The following is a 16,968-nucleotide window of genomic DNA, read 5'->3' as shown; positions in this document are numbered from 1 at the left end:
ACAAATTGCCCTAATACATTTCTTTTCATCCTTAAATACCCTATTCACTTCGACTGAATTTCCCCAAATTATAATTCCATATCTTATTATAGATGTAAAAATAGCACATATAATATTATTTATTACACTGTTTTTATAAATTATATATGCACTTATGTAAACCACCACAACCATCGTGAGCCAGAAAAAATACTGATTTCCATGTCATGGTTCCTTTTTCGCAAAGTAACAGGATAAAAATGCAGTGCCCAATATAAAAATGTCTATATCGGAAATTCCAGCAAATCCGTGTTAATAAAATCGATTGCTATCAAATTTTGTTAATACAATATTTCTATTCACTCCAAAAGCAATGTTTATTCTGTGATATATTTTTATCAATTCGCGTTCTTTTGCTCGGAAAGTTAAATATCCAAAGATAATAATAAAATGCAATTGCAAAATTGATTAATTAACTGCAATATTATTAATAAGTTTTTGTATTAATTTGAAGTGTATGCATCCAATTTGAACTTGTTTGTAATGTTTGTCGACTTAGCATTGTAAATCTCAGTTTAAATAAAGTGAATATACTGCTACGAGCATTGTTTGTTTAGTAGCTTGAGAGTGCGTCTGTGATCGTAAGTTTTTGAGGCGGGGAATTGTATGCCAGGTTTATAACCTTGAGGTCGTGCTTTTGAATCACGTCTGTGCACAAATGGTCTTTCGATGTGCACAGTTAATACTCGCTTGCATGTTGAAGACAGCGTGAAGTAATCGAAATGCCTTAGACATCTGTCAGGCACAGAATACAGAATGCAGAGGATTAAAAAACATAATAAGAAAAGTTACAGTTACAGATTTTTATAAATAGCAATTTTATAAATAGCAGATATATTTTATTAGAAATTTAAAGGATTTACGCTATGAAAAGGAAATCCAACCGATACGATTCTAAGAAACATCTTGCTTTGCAAGTACTACGAGAAACTAAATACTTAAAGGAAATGGTTCTTTGATATTAGTTCAGTTACTAAAGCCTTAGCTCCTATCAAGAACCACACAGCAACAAGTATTGTCGAGACCTCCCTACGAGAATTTCATACGAGATACGATATTATGATCCGATATAAAATATACCAAGAATTAATACTTTTATATTTTTACTAACAATATTCCCCCATATTTTGTATGCGTCAGAAATTGCTCGATATTTTCAACACAATTTATACTGATGTAACCGAATGAGTAGATTCTCGGTTGACTAAAAATTTGCAGCTCACTTCCATCAATGTGGTCGTTGGAATTTTGCAAAATAACATTATTTATTTTTGTATACTATATGATTATATGATTTATGTTATTGTTAAAACACTGGCTCACAAATATGACATTAGGTTTAAAACTCAATTTTTACAAAAAAAGGGCCTAGGACATTATCCTATATATAAAACAATATATATAAAGGTACTGTTTTTCTAGTGAAAAAAGTCCGCATATTTTAAGGGATACAGAATATATTTAATCGTTTAAAATCGGTTAATATAAAGTAGATGTAAACAGTAAACCTGTTTTATAATTATCAAATAAATATATAAATTTTTATATTATTAATCATTTTATTATGATTCTATATTTGTTAACAAAGCCCTTATGTAACAAATCAAATCAAAATATATTTATTCATAAAGGTAAACATATGAATGTCAAGAAAAACAAATTAACTTGTAGTGTACGGTCAGAAATCCCGATTTTGTTCCGCTATCGGACAGCGCTACGGATATTTAGAGGACTACAAGCAGAGATCGTAGTTTCCAGTAACTTAAACTAATTACTAACACGCTTGCCACATCATGATACAGCGAGGCTAGATCAATAATTCAATATCTTTTAACTACGTATAATAATTTAAAGAAGCAGTGATAATCATAAAATTTTAACATAGGATATAAAAAATAGAGAGAAACTGATTACAAATACGAAGGGAAGCTTAAAATAAAATAAGTATGAGCTGTTGAGTATCGTATTTGGAAGCAAATAATCAACATACAGAAAACTGGAAAGCAAAGGATTGTCAAATTTGGATCGAAATTGTAATAAACGTCCAGCCAACTTTAATGGTCCTTCACTTTAGCGAAGTCCAAAAACGATTTTGTCCACTTTTACGGCAGTATTAAGAGGCACACGAATGCTACAGGCCCCGGTATTGCATTAGCCTTCTTTACAAAACATACCCAGTTCCGAGTAAGGTTTTATAAACAGGAAAGCTTATAAATTTTTTTTTTAAGTTTTCTTTGAACTATCCAAAGGGCTTCTCTGTAAAACTAGCTGTTGTTATTAATACTGTTCGCATTTTTACTTCGTAATTTTAGTTTTAGTTAGTTTTACTTCAAAATAAGCATAACACGAAAAAGAGGTTTTTTAACACATAACACATACTTTTGTATTGTACATTGCACTATTTTAAAAGAGTGTACAGTTTCACAGTTAAACTAAATAAATACTAATAAGGTATTAAAATCTTATACTTGCTCGGTTTGTGGTTAATTTTGCTAATTAGAACCCAGAGTTAGTATGATGAAGACTGTAATTAATTGTTACGTCGATTTAAAGAGGCAAATGGGAACTATGTTTTAAACATAACCTTATTTACTTTAATACATGAGTTTAAGCCAAGAACAGAACAGAGTTTATTCGTACCAATTCTTAAAAGGCCGGCTACGCACTCGCGAGCCCTCTGGCATTGTGTCCATGGGTGGCGGTTAACATGAGGTGAGCCCGTTTGCCCCCTGTTCTATAAAAAAAAATGACAAGGCCCAGGTTAATTTCAAACCATTCCGGACTGAAAAACAAACAGAATCGGTGTAAAGCTAAACGGTTATATATCTTTAGCCATCATATATTTCGACGTAAAGTTGTCCAAGATTGGAAAAAAATACTTCGTAACTATTACTTTTAGGTCACTTTAGGTCGGTTTTCACAAAAACTTGTAAAAAATTAATCAGCTGAAACGTATCATAATTTATAGGATGTTGATCAATAGTGGTTGGTTTAAGGGGCAATTAGCCATATTGCCCGCCAGTGTTCGTCCAATTCGCGTTTACAACGGAAGGCAGAACGGGCATTACGTGACATGGGGAAGCGATCATAGCCTATTGTTTCATTCAATGCCTTGAACGCGCACCTTACAATTTCGGCATTCGCTCTTTGACCGTCGAAGGAGATGCTCCTTCAACGTCGGCGGTCCCGCAATTAATTAAACACGTTAACTAAATTTCTTTAATTGAAGCTGGTATCGTGCCATCTGACAATTAGATCACTATCGTTTTGCGACAAGTTTACATTTCTTTTGAGTGCTCGTATGTGAACATAAGGATGGTTAATAGAATAACAGTGTAGTTGTGTTTGTGATAATGAGTCCTGTTGTTACTATTCATCAAATTATGGGTAACAACACAGATGCGGTGAGTTTAATAAAAATAATATGAGTTTTGTCCTTTCCTAATATTCGTAGCAAATCTAGGAAATACGAATTCGTAGCGCTGTAGTGGAGCCAACTTGTTGCTTTTAAACTCGGTATCTACACATTGTTTCGTAGTTTCATGCTACAGGTACCATTTAATAAAAATAAACATGATAATCATCTATAATTATTTTTAATCTAAATGCGATCTATAACTTTGCTGAAAATCTATTCGTAAAACTCAATTTAATTTAGATATCGTTGAATAACAAAATATTTAGTCACATTTTTCCGGGTTTGCTAGTTAATTTTGAAACATACTCTTCGTCCAAAATATCTGAGTTTAACTTTTAAAAACATATGCTTAGTAAGTATGCGACGTTGGTTCAGTCAGCGGCAAAAACATAATTCGGGGCACCACAAAAACACTTTAATTTTCCTCGTTAAATTTTGTATATTATAATTTTTTGAAGCATAACTATAAGACAGAACATACTTTGCTGACCTCATGTAATTAATCATAATCAGAATGGCGCGTAGTCTTCGTACAATCAATATCCCAAGTTTCCTCGGGGCTACAACCCTCGCGAGAGGTTAATTATTGTGCCATTTAATGGCTTAACAAATGACTAGTTCGTGCCAAGCATTCATTGGACTGCATTTAAAACGAGGCGACAAGATCTGTGTATCTAAACTATGAAGCTATGGGGCGTTAAGATGGCTAATATAAAAAAAATAGATTATAGAAGATCAAGATATTGTTTGTGTTAGATATATGTATAACATCTCACCATGATTGAATTGACGGAAGCAATGCGCAAAGCAATAGCAAGCAAACACAAAGCTAAAGTTAATAAAATAATAAAGACTAGTTTACTTAATAAATAAATATTATTTATCGTATACTTCATAATTTAAAATTTCTAACACCAAGCGGTTCCTATAATTATAAATTCTTAGAAATTCTATCGAATGAAATCTGAAACAAGTTAAGCGCAGTTATTCACTTAGCGCTCTACAAAATTCTCCATGTTTAATCTGGTCCCTACCATCGTTTCTCACAACAATGTATATCATTAGAATCAGTTTTTTTTTTAATCTCAAAATTCAATTATATTAAGACGTTCATACAAAGATGTGGAAGATTCAACCCCCTTCAATTCGCTCATTAATTATGTATATATATTGAACGAATTATGAGGAAATTGACATGTCCTAGACCGAACAGAAAGCGACTTCTGCATGCCTAAAAAGTACAGTAGGAATTTAAAAATTATCACAATATTTCAAATAAAAAGAATTAGAGAACGTAATCAGTCGCTTTATTAATATTTTATTAATGCCTTTGCATAAAAAGTAGCGTTCTGTCGTCCTTTTATTTACCAAATCGAGGCCCGCTATCTCGAAACTTTTGAAATCACTAATGAAACTGTGGTAGAGGTGTAATAATACCACTCATAGGACTCACTCAATCCAAGCGATTCCAAACGTACGTACTAATTAACAACAAGGAATGGTTCGTTTCACTAATGAGACATTTCTAAACATAAAGCGTACTTTTGTCGTTAAATACATTGTCATAACTAATAAAAATGTCGATGCTTGAGCCTCTGATGTCATTAGAGTGTGTGTTTGAATTTTTATTACTTGTTTATAGACACAGTGACAAAAATGAACTAGTGTGTGAAAAGAGACTTGTGGTGCTAAAGATTTTTAGGTCTTGACCTCAGATTTATGAATGCGTATGGTATTCGTGTTCTGTTTTGTAAACTCCAACTTCAAAAGCAATGTGGAGGCACAATCAGAAATATATTTCGATGAAATGAAAACAGAAATGGTAAATAAACAACCTATTCCAGCAAAATACCGAGAAAGAAGAACCTCTGATCGAACAACAATATGAAAATAAAATTAGAAAACCCGGCGAAAAATATTGAACATTTGTTTAAAGGGATACTAATACATTTTGAATTGTTTTAAATACTACAAAAAAAATTATCAAAGCTGATTTGGGAATCGCACTGAAGTCCATTGATACTCTGATAATCCACCGCATAAGTTTTAATACAAAAATAAGATACTGGACCTTTGTCTGTCATGATTAAAACAAAAATAAGTATATATATTTTGTAATTTTTATTTAGTCGAATGGCGTACACATTTGTGCCTAGTAAATAACTGTGCACTGCACTGCACTGCACTATTATAACAGGTAGTTTTTAATTTTGACAAATGAGGAACATTTGGCACGCCTAATTAAAACATTAAAAATCATTATATTTAACTAACCCATAAAGTTAAATATCCAATGAAAGTATGCAAGCACAGAGCCTTCTAAACAGCAAGGTTACACACGTGGTTGTCAAAACGAATCGAAATTTTATTAATTCAAATAGGTAGCAAACATTTCGGAACGACAAAAAAATTGATGATATAAAATTTACTTTTGTAATCAGTTTCTAAATCAAGGGCGTATGTGTTAACCTTGATTTTTTAAATTTCTTCTCGAATTACCCTTTAAAAACAAGTAATAATTATAATTACCTTTGAATATCATATGCCTGATTTTATATATTAATATGAGCATAGGAAGGCCACAATAAAGAAAATATCGGACGGCTAATCTTAAATCAGACGCAAAACTGAAGTCCCATATTTTTTTTTTTTTTATAATGGAGCTGCGAACCCACCCCTGACTTTTGCTTATCAGGGTCTGAAGGTCTGAAGTCCCATATTGGAGTTACCAGCTCTGTATGAACACCGTATTCGCAACAAGTTAAGAGAAATTAATTGTTCACTCCGACTGGGAAAAGAACCCCAAATGGCACCGTTGCTTTACACGTTTACCACTATTATTTCTTTACGTATTGAAGTTAATAAAGATATAAGTAAATTAGTAACACGTTTAAGACCAATTTTGAAACAATATTTCAATATTTTTGAGAAACCATAATTTTCTAATAATTACGTCGTTATCATTTTTTCTATACTAGCACAGTGCTTCGTGCATTGAATAATGTTTAGCAAAGATAAGACAAAAATTACTAAAGTTTAATTAATTGTTGACAAATTTTAACGGTACTAAACCTTGTGTAGGATAAGGTGATTCGACCTTGTCTTCTAAATTTCATCGACAATCTTATTGTTATTCATAGCTCATAATCACGTAATATGGCACATACACGCTGTATACACTCCAATGCTATTCGATAACAATGGAAATCTCTTTCGAAATATCAAGGAAAATAATATAGCAAGGAACTATTTTTAAATTTGAACGCGGTCTGAATTTTTATGGAGTTTGAGCTTTGAATTCGATTAAATAAGGGTACGGATTTCTTTAACATTTTTAATGCTCTTATATTAATTTTATAAATATATTAATCATTAAATACGATTTTTTATCTTAATAGTATATAACAAGATAGCTCATAGTTCTAGTCTACAGAGTACAAGAGTTTTAGGAATATTTCATAATGAACTAAAAATAAAATTCAGCTCCTTGTATCGCCACAATTTTAAATAGACTACTTAATCAAAATTTATTATAGAATATGTTCTAATGTTATTGCATATAAATAAACTTTAACGAAATGATATGAGTTTAATATAAATCTTAACTCATTTATCTAATATCTTGAAATATATTATTTAAAAAATATTCTTAACATATTCATCCCTGTTACAATTTTTCTCGTTAGTTACCTACTGCGTTATGCAAATGCAAATCATGAAATTGGATTCCAACATGAATGCAACAAGTCTGTCCAATGAAATGTCAGATTTTATTTAATATTAAATAATGCAATATTTATTTGAACTTGAATAACTCAACAACAAAAGTGTACGCCTATTTGCATTACGGCAATTCTATTATTGAAAACATTGCAATTCGACTTAGGGTCCTTCTAGAAAAGAGCGTACCAATTCTTAAAAGCCCGGCAACGCACTCGCGAGCCTTCTGGCATTGAGAGTGTCCATGGGCGGCGGTATCACTTAACATCCTGTGTGTGAGCCTCCTGCCCGTTTGCCCCTGTTCTATAAAAAAATGCGAATGTTTTGTTTCTGGATGATTATACTTCAAGATTTTCCTGGATGATACACGAAAGATAGATATTAATTAGGTTTATAAACGTCACCATTTGTCCAAATCTCAAGAAAAAAAAATCGGTGTTGCTGTGATATAATTATCCAAATAATTTCATAATTTGAATTCGTTTTAAGTGATTTGAATAAGCAGTGGTTTATAATTCAATGTATTATTTCCAAAAAGCCTTATTAATAGGATAGGACTTGGTCGCAATAATAATACATCATTATACAATACAGCACACATACATACTTATTAATACAATATTAGTAATTTTTCAAGGGTTTTAAAGAATAGTCTAATTCAACAAGATTAATCTCTCTGTTTCCCCCATCAACATTTAGTTTAAAAAATCCTGTTTCTAGAATAGTCCTTTTTGTCAATCCGTTTTGGTATCCAAGTTTTAAGCATTCTCAATTGAGAATATAATTATTTTTTGTATTATTATGTACGGTATACAGAAGTTCCAGGTTTCTACGTACTGACAAAGGTTCTATATGTTGCAAGAAGTCAATCCTTTTTCCTGTTGTTATCTGAGTACTATACATCGTTGAGTTAGAGTTTTATTTATTTATTTAATTTATTAACACTTCGTTACATTACAATATAAAAATTTAACATAATTAAATGAAAAGGAGGGCAACCGGCGGTCTTATCGCTTTCCAGCGATTTCTTCCAGGCAACCACTAGTTGTGTAAGATTAACACTGAATTTTTCATGTTGCGATAAAACATTTTTTAAGATTTGAAAATAGAATAAGACCAATTTATAACCATTCCCGAAAATAATATGAACGATAGAAACATGCACTCATATGGTGGATGATATTTTCATTGCTGGATGATTAAATGGCAGCGCAATAGCAGTCGTAAACGTCGACAAACGGCTCGAACGCTCGAGTTTATGTCGGTCATGCTAACACAATACAACCTATATTGTTTTTCTAACCTCGTATCATTTTATTTTCGAACTATCCTATGAGTTTACCTATTAGTGATGATATGTTTCAGTGCAGAGAATGGTCAAATTTTCGAGCGCAAACTAGACTTTTTTCCGCCACTATTTGTACTGGCGTATTATTATCTTTATTAAGAATATTCATAGCGCAAAATCACCTACATCATGAGCACACCCCACATACACACCATCACGTACATACCCACACTTTTACATCATCACACAACACAACTAATTTAGGCTTATTAAATAAATTAAATCACAATTAATTAAATGTATTAAATACTTTTTGTTGTTTGTTCCCTTTTCTAAATCTTTTTCTAGTAAAATATATCATGTATTCCATCTTTGGCTATATTTTCAGTGTATTTCTTTGTAATTAAATATAATTTATGTTAGCTGTAGGATTACTAAATAAATAATCTTCATTTATTGGTTATATTCGTGAGAATCCTATATAAACCTGGATTCGTATTCTAGCAAGTGCGAAGGAAGTTGGAGCCCCAAACAAGCTGCTGGCGTCGCATCCGAAACAGAATCTGCGGGGCTCTTGGTCTGCCAATCAAGCGTGGGCCAACTAAGCCAACGGATTGGTTCTTGGATAAATTTTCCGGTGAAGAGATCTTCGATATTGACGAGTCGGAGGAGCAGAGCGGCGGTAGCTGGCTGTGCTGCTGCAAGCGTTCAGTGGATCCTACTCATTCGGTCCACTATCATGTAAGTAATACTTAAGTTGTATTTAGCGGGCGCTTCATATTGCACTTTGAAAATTTAAAATTAATTCAACTATAGGGAAACATCATTTGTACAGTATTTAACACGCAAAAGCCTGTAAAAAGTAGCTTTCATGTGAATAGATCATCAATGTGTTGAGTACCTTCTATTTACGAGTTACTTTATAGCAACCTTTAATTAGTTTTTGTCTAAGATCTTTTTAAACGTTTGTGGGGTACATGAATCTATGACCTCGAAAGATCTACAAGCGATAATTGCTCACTTATATACAGAACGATTTTATTGTGAAGTGAAAAATTTATTGAAGGGCAAAATAGATTGAAATTTCAAAACAAAATAAAAAGCTACGGTTTTTTACTTAAGACATATTCTGGTATTTAAACGTATATTTTTGTAATATAGTTAAGGTGTTTGAAAAGAAGTGTATATTTTACTTACGTTGGTTATTTAGCAGCTTTATAATTAAACTTTACTACGACGATTGCGATTGCCAGTGTACATTGGATTTTTCTTTGTTTAAGACGCAGAGAAAAATCCACCTCACCTTAAACTTTCACTTATTGTTAAATTTACTGTGTTTAATACAATTAAGCAGGTTGAGAAATCACTTTAGTGTCTCTAGGGGCTCGCTACTTCGTTATTTAGTGAATAAATATGAGTAAAATGAATCTACTTTTCCGGCTGTCAGATAATTAATTAACGTACGATCTACATAATATGTTCTACGCTATGTCAATGAGTAATCACTTAAGGGTTTTTAATTCTAACATAAAGGCATGTTAGAATTAAATAGCATGGTAAGCGAACCCCTATAAGAATTTAGCAAGGGACAATTTTTTCTATGCAGAAGAATAAAGAAGAGCCTGAGCGTCCTTGGTGGAAATTAAGGCGCAGCTCCTCCATAATTGTACTGTAGGTACGTATACTGGTGCGGCCAAATTATCGCCTGATGTATAAAATTACATAGGGGAACATACGGGCAGTCTTTGTATATTGGTAAGCTTGAAAAGATTTGAGTCCTAGGTGAATTATATAAAACATTAATGTTCTGATTCTATATAAAATATACTTCAGACATCATCGCAAATTAAATGCATATGAAGCCGGTGGTTGCTAGGCTAGGCTCTTTGGACAACCAGCTTATGGTTGTCCAATCTAAACTGATTAGTTCTGCAGTTCACGTTTTTAAACTTGAACTTAATAAGAGTGAGATGATCGTTATTATGGTTATATCTATCAATTAAGTCTAGCTGCAGCGTAACACCTAACCATAAATCTAAAATGACAAGGTAATAGAAAACGTCATTTAAATGTGATGTGAAACTAAGGCTGTGTTCTATGCCTAACTCAATATATTGCACCTAAAATTAGTTTATTTTTTGTACAGTAAAACACACAAAAAACACTTATTCTAAAATTAAGTGGGGACCATACTTGGGGGACCAATTTAAATATAGTAAAAAAATGGATATGTATACTTTTGTGTTAAAAAATCATATTATAAAAGCTTATGAAGTGATAACAGCCCTAATTTGTTTAGATCAGAATCCCGAGTGGTATTTAAATATGGAACACTTTTTGAAATAGGGATTACTTTTTGCAATATTAATACTATTTGCAAGTCTGCGCCTTAACGTGACTAACACGTCGCGGTATTCACTCTGATATGTTTCTAAGTTTTAAATACTATAAGAAACAACAAAGGCAGCCCGTACCATACATATGGGTACGTACCATCTCTTGGGCGATAATAGGGTTGCAGTTTAAATTAATACTGGTTTATACTTAATATCTGTATGTTTGATATCTCATAGTCAATGTTTTCAATTGTTTGAATTACTTTACTACTATTAGATTTCCTTTCGTATACCTCATACTATCTTTTTATCATATCATCGTATGGTATAATTTTTAATGATTGGCATGTTATTGCACAATTGACCTCAGTTTTTAATTTAAAATTGTTCATCGTAACTTTTAATGTGTCCTCATATTTGTGAGTCATTAGTTAGAATGTCCATTTGTGTTTGTTAAGCATCTGTTTCTCCTACGTGTACTTTTACATTCAATTAGGACAACAACAACTCCATAAAAATAGACCCGATTGCTTTTGTTGTTGCTATTTTTATGTTTATAAATAATAATATAGGTGATTAGTCTTCTTGGTACATTTTTGGCTTACATACTAGTATGTATTAAGTGTCAGGGACAATCTATAATAAACCCAAAGCTGGGATTTGACCGCACGATTTTAGCTTTATGAATCAAAATCCTTTGTGACAATAATTATATTATGTATAAATTATACAGTATACGAAAAAATCTGTTTTAAAGTTTTTTGAACGTTGATTTTTCCAGTTGATAAAAGTATATACCGGCCATGTGAAGACTTCTAACGAAAAATATACCGGTGAAGGAAATGAGTTCATAAAAATGAATCACAGATGCGGCCTATGAAACAAGATAAAGTTACTGGATAGTATAATTGGTGCAGTTTCAAGAAGCAAACATTCCTACTATAAATCCAATCTACGGAAATTGACGACAAAAAACAAATAAAACTTAATCAGTAATAATAATGCCTACAAAAAAAAACTAAATAAAATTACAGTATTAAAACAAAAAAACTCACTTAGCTATTAAAATACTTAATAGTTTTAACATATCATCATTATCTTTTATTGATTCTAATTGATCTGATTCTTTAAAATTGCAAATTCCTAAAAACATCATAAAAATAACATTAAGGAAGAATTAGAATAAGAAAAAAGTACAAAACTAAAATCCAACTTAAAACCTTTTTATTTCTCTAAAAATCACTACAATTAGTTGTCATTTCGTAGTTTCTATCAATTTGTGAAATTGTGTTTACAACTGTCTTTTGTTTTTATGTTATCTTTTGAAAACGAGGCTATATGATATGAGGTACTAAAGGCCCTGAAAAATTATAATATTCTAAGTTTTTCATACAGTGGCTTGCCGTGGTGTCCCTTGCCGTTCTCTATAATATGGTTTTCGTGATTGGTCGAGCCGTGTTCTGGGAGCTTGATAAGACTTCCACTTCCTGGTTCGCGCTTGATTACCTCTGTGACGCTATTTATTTGATTGACACCGCTATTCACATGCACGAAGGTGAGTAATTGTTTTTATTATGACAGACAAAATCATTTTGATTTAAAACAACATGCTGGAAATTGTTTAACTACGTTTCTCATGCCAGTAATTATTTATTTTACCACAATTATACTTTTATTGACGATATTCTACTTTGACAATTAATTTTCATTTTATTATGTATTATCATAGTGACGTTAATCTAAGTTGTTCAAAGCTTGCGTTTGACTTTTTAAATTCTAATAAAGCAGGCGTCGAGCCTCTAGAAACGTGTAAACTTAGAAGATAAGCGATGCACTCGGCTAATATGCGAATTAATACAATATAAGGACAATTAAGATGAAACATTTTAACAGTTTTATCTGTGTATTTTTCGACATGTTTATTATATGTTAAAATGACATACTGATTGCGAAAATTTTACTTAAATATAAGTAGAATTTCGTAATGAATGTATGTCATTTGCCTGTTTTCGGTTTTTAAACGCGTGGGATTTGTCGAAATAATTACAGTTGAGTCGAATATTTGAAGCGCATTTTACACACATCAGATTATAAACAGACAAGACCATAAATCAATGAATGGTTTTTGTATATACGGCAACATGTAATTCAAGATTTAGTGTTTGTAAATGTTTAATAACACAAAATTTAAACTGAACCTTCGACAGTATAGGCCGGAGTATTTTCTTCTCAGTTTTAACTAACATTTGATCTTAGAAAAGATTTTGAGTGAATTTCAAGAGTCTTCTCTACAAATATTTACCAACACACGAAACTGAAAAACACTAAGGATTTTAAGTAATAATATTTTTCCGTTAACAATATATTTTAAACATCACTGCTAAATTAAGATTGCCGACTGAAGACAATGAAAATTATTCCAAAAGTTACAATACTAGATTACCACCACTTTCCCGCATTCCACATTTCCCCATTATGCCTCAGTGTATCACAAATCAACAATTTGGCACCTATACGCGTCGTTCGCTGGGCGCGCCTTACGTCATCAAATTTAGCTAACGTGTAGGCAAACATTTCACCCAGACTGCTTTTTCTGCGTAAATATTGCACTCGTCGCACAAGAGTACGGAGCTGTGAAGAGGGTATATACTTGGAGTTTGGAACTTAATTATTAGGAAAGTTATTTTTTGAAGCATCACTTAGCTTTACTGCTTGGCGAGAATTACCTAGAGGTTGGAGACGTTTTCAGAACTTGCTATTGATGTGACTTATGTTGTACGTAGTTCGATTACAATTAATTTAATTTGTATATGTTATGGTGTAAATTGTGTTTGCTTGCGGTTTTTATTTAGATTAGTTTAGCTGGCGATGTATTATATGTGATTTCGACCTACATGTTAAAGTATTAATAAGACATTTTACTAATTTCAGGTTATTTGGAACAAGGGATTATGGTAAAGGACGCCAGGATGCTACGGCAGAATTACATGAAGTCCGATTGGTGGCCATATGATTTAATTTCATTAATTCCTACTGATATCGCATATTATTGGTGGCCGCCGGGAAATTGTGACTTTGTTAGTATTTTTTTAATGATCATTAATGACGAAGGTCTTAAGTTCTTTCAATACACTACAAATATCCATATCACGTAGAGTAACATTCCAACCAAATACATTCTTCACCTTAGTTATTACTATGTCAATATTGGTTTCAGGACAGTTTGCCGTGCCCCGTTATTGTCCGACTCAATCGTTTGTTTCGACTGCCCCGCATGTGGGAGTGGTTCGATCGTACCGAGACCGCTACAAGCTATCCGAATGCCTTCAGAATTTGCAAAGTATGTTTTTCAATTCATTATATATTAAACTAATAATATTATACATTTATTATATCTATGAATGACATGACAAATGGTGAATGTAACCTTTTTTTTATTACAGGTCGTCATGGCTATATTGGTACTTATTCATTGGAATGCATGTCTCTTTTTTGCTATCAGCTATGCTATTGGGTTCGGAACAGATAATTGGGTATACAATATAACGGGATCGCGCAATGAAACTTTGGCTCATCAATATATTTATAGTTTTTATTGGTCAACTTTGACCCTCACTACTATTGGTGAAACTCCCCAACCCGAAATTGATGTCGAATACATATTTGTCGTCTTAGACTTCTTGGCGGGAGTGTTGATTTTCGCAACAATCGTTGGTAATATTGGGTCAATGATTTCAAATATGAACGTTGCTAGAGTAGAATTTCAAAACAAAATGGATGGAGTAAAACAATATATGGCATTTAGAAAGGTCAGCGGTGAATTAGAGGCGAGAGTGATCCGATGGTTTGCTTACACATGGGCCGAAAGTGGGGCATTGGACGAGGAGCACGTTTTAGCGTCCCTGCCCGATAAACTGAAGGCCGAAATAGCGATTCGTGTACATCTGGATACATTACGAGAAGTTGAGATTTTCAAAGATTGCGAACCGGGATTGTTGGAGGCACTTGTTCTAAAGCTGAAACTTCAAGTGTTTAGTCCAGGTGATTACATCTGCAGGAAGGGTGACGTTGGCAAAGAAATGTATATCGTAAAGCGTGGACGATTGCAAGTTGTAGCAGATGATGGAACCACAGTGCTGGCGACTCTAGGTGCGGGTTCTGTATTTGGAGAAGTTAGTGTTCTGGATATTGCTGGAAATAGAACTGGGAATAGGCGAACAGCAAACGTGCGTGCACTGGGATACTCCGATCTATTTTGTCTTGCTAAACGCGATTTATGGGAAGCTCTAGCAGATTACCCAGAAGCCAGAGCAACTTTGACTAAGAGAGGTTGTCAGTTACTGCGAAAGGTTGGTATTCCTTTTCATAGACGTTTCTGTACACTCACAAGTTGCAAATATCTGCGGCACCTAAATCTGGCACTGCGTCACGATTTAAACGACACGCTATTTATCGCTAATAACCTCTAAATGATATAAAGTATAAGCCAATATAACGCATACATTTATAATGCTATTATGCTTAATACTGATGCTATTAATTATAGGATGGCTTGTTAGATGAAACTGTGTTTGAAAGTGCAAAAAGAACACAGTTCAGCTTAGAAGAAAATGTACGTAAATTGGAATCAACTGTTGATCTTTTGAATAATCGCTTACAAGGACTATTAGCTGATGTAGGACAAGAACAAGCTAAGCTAAAACAACGAATTAGCAAAATAGAGTGCAGGTATTTATGGGAAATATTTATAATTTATGTAGCACGCAAATTATTGCTTAGCGAATGTTTTTGCTATTTGTGAATAACTATAAGCAAATGTACACATACAATTTAATAAATGTTGTGTGAACAAATATTTACTATTTTTACGTCAAAAGCTTTTAAGGGTTTATTTCATTACAGATTCGATTCGGATGAAGAATTTGATTCGGACGACACATCGCCCGAGTTACACAATGAAATGAGAGCTACCAGCTGCATGGAATCACCGTCCTGTTCAACACAGTATGGATCAACAGTTGACGCCAGTCATCCGGTCCGAGAAAGAGGATATTCGCTCTGCGTGGACAGGTCACCGGGCCTCCTAGAAATTACACCAGAACCACGAAGTAAATCATTGAGATTAAAACGAAAGGAAATTCCAAATTGAAAATATTTCGACATCATTGTTGGAGTTTAAAAGTGTCAAGTATTGAGAAAGTAGTATTCATTTGATAATAATCAATACGGACTAGCTGTTTTAATCAACGTTTATGGACGCATATATCAATGTCCTTTTTAATATATTAAAAGCGTAATAACGCATATATTCAAATGTAGTTTAATATTCTATGTGTCAAGTAGTAGTTTTATATGTACATCGGGTGAATTTCCTAATTCAATTAAAGTTTCATTGACAAAATATTTCGTTTGCTTTGCTATCATATAATTGAATCAGGAATATTACTCGCTTTGTTGTGAAGTACGAGGCAATGATACAAGGTATAAATTTGTGATGTTATGGTTGGACATAATATATTTTGTTAGAATATATATTATGATGTTGCAGTAATTGTAGGTCAAAGATCTATGGACAGTGATTGAAGTGTCTTTTAAGGGTATGTATGTCAATACCTTATATTATTGTATCGGTGTAACAATCTTCATTCTGTATATTAATATAGATTGGCGTTTAAAACTCTTATGTCATATTCGATATACTCTATTTAATAGAATATTTACCGATATAGAAGACTAAACTTCTAAATACTTATCTTAAACAACTTATATTTTTATTTGTGAATAGATATTATCTGAGATTACAGGAAGATATATATATATATATATATAGTGAATATTTGATTTATTTTATATTCAATTAACATTTTTAAAAATTAATAACTTTTTAAGTTTTTATAGCGATTGGATTTTCGGTCAATTGGTATTTATTATATCATAATAATATTATGTCATTTGATAAAATAGAAAATAATGTTAAGAGTTACATAAATATTTTGAATACTGCATTTTGTATGTTAGAGTGATTGTGGGAATCTTCAATATTTTTCTAATCAAGGGAATATAGCAACAGAATTTTATAATATTTTTCTAAAACAAAAAATAATCACAAAAATCGTTTTATACATTTGGGAAGAAACGAATAGTAAGGAAATATTTTGGAAAATATA

General features: G+C 32.3%; 1 protein-coding gene across 2 annotated transcripts; it reads left to right on the top strand.

Moving 5' to 3' along the window:
* Window positions 1-3,177: 3,177 nt before the first annotated feature.
* Window positions 3,178-16,603, top strand: LOC110999048 (cyclic nucleotide-gated cation channel subunit A). Of its 2 annotated transcripts, XM_022267931.2 has the most exons (8): window positions 3,178-3,443; window positions 8,970-9,206; window positions 12,197-12,356; window positions 13,733-13,878; window positions 14,019-14,141; window positions 14,245-15,150; window positions 15,348-15,529; window positions 15,704-16,603. In XM_022267931.2, the coding sequence occupies exons 1-8, from the start codon at window positions 3,393-3,395 to the stop codon at window positions 15,948-15,950; spliced, it is 2,052 nt and encodes a 683-aa protein (XP_022123623.2). In that variant the 5' UTR covers window positions 3,178-3,392; the 3' UTR covers window positions 15,951-16,603. The 2 variants fall into 2 exon arrangements, with proteins under 2 accessions (XP_022123623.2, XP_022123624.1); XM_022267932.2 differs by lacking the exons at window positions 3,178-3,443; window positions 8,970-9,206 and adding an exon at window positions 9,759-10,140.
* Window positions 16,604-16,968: the final 365 nt, after the last annotated feature.

Source organism: Pieris rapae, chromosome Z, assembly GCF_905147795.1.
Source record: "Pieris rapae chromosome Z, ilPieRapa1.1, whole genome shotgun sequence".
In the NCBI taxonomy this organism is placed as follows: Eukaryota; Metazoa; Arthropoda; class Insecta; order Lepidoptera; family Pieridae; genus Pieris; species Pieris rapae.
Note: the sequence above shows the minus strand (reverse complement) of the source record. Positions and strands in the feature narration are given on the sequence as shown.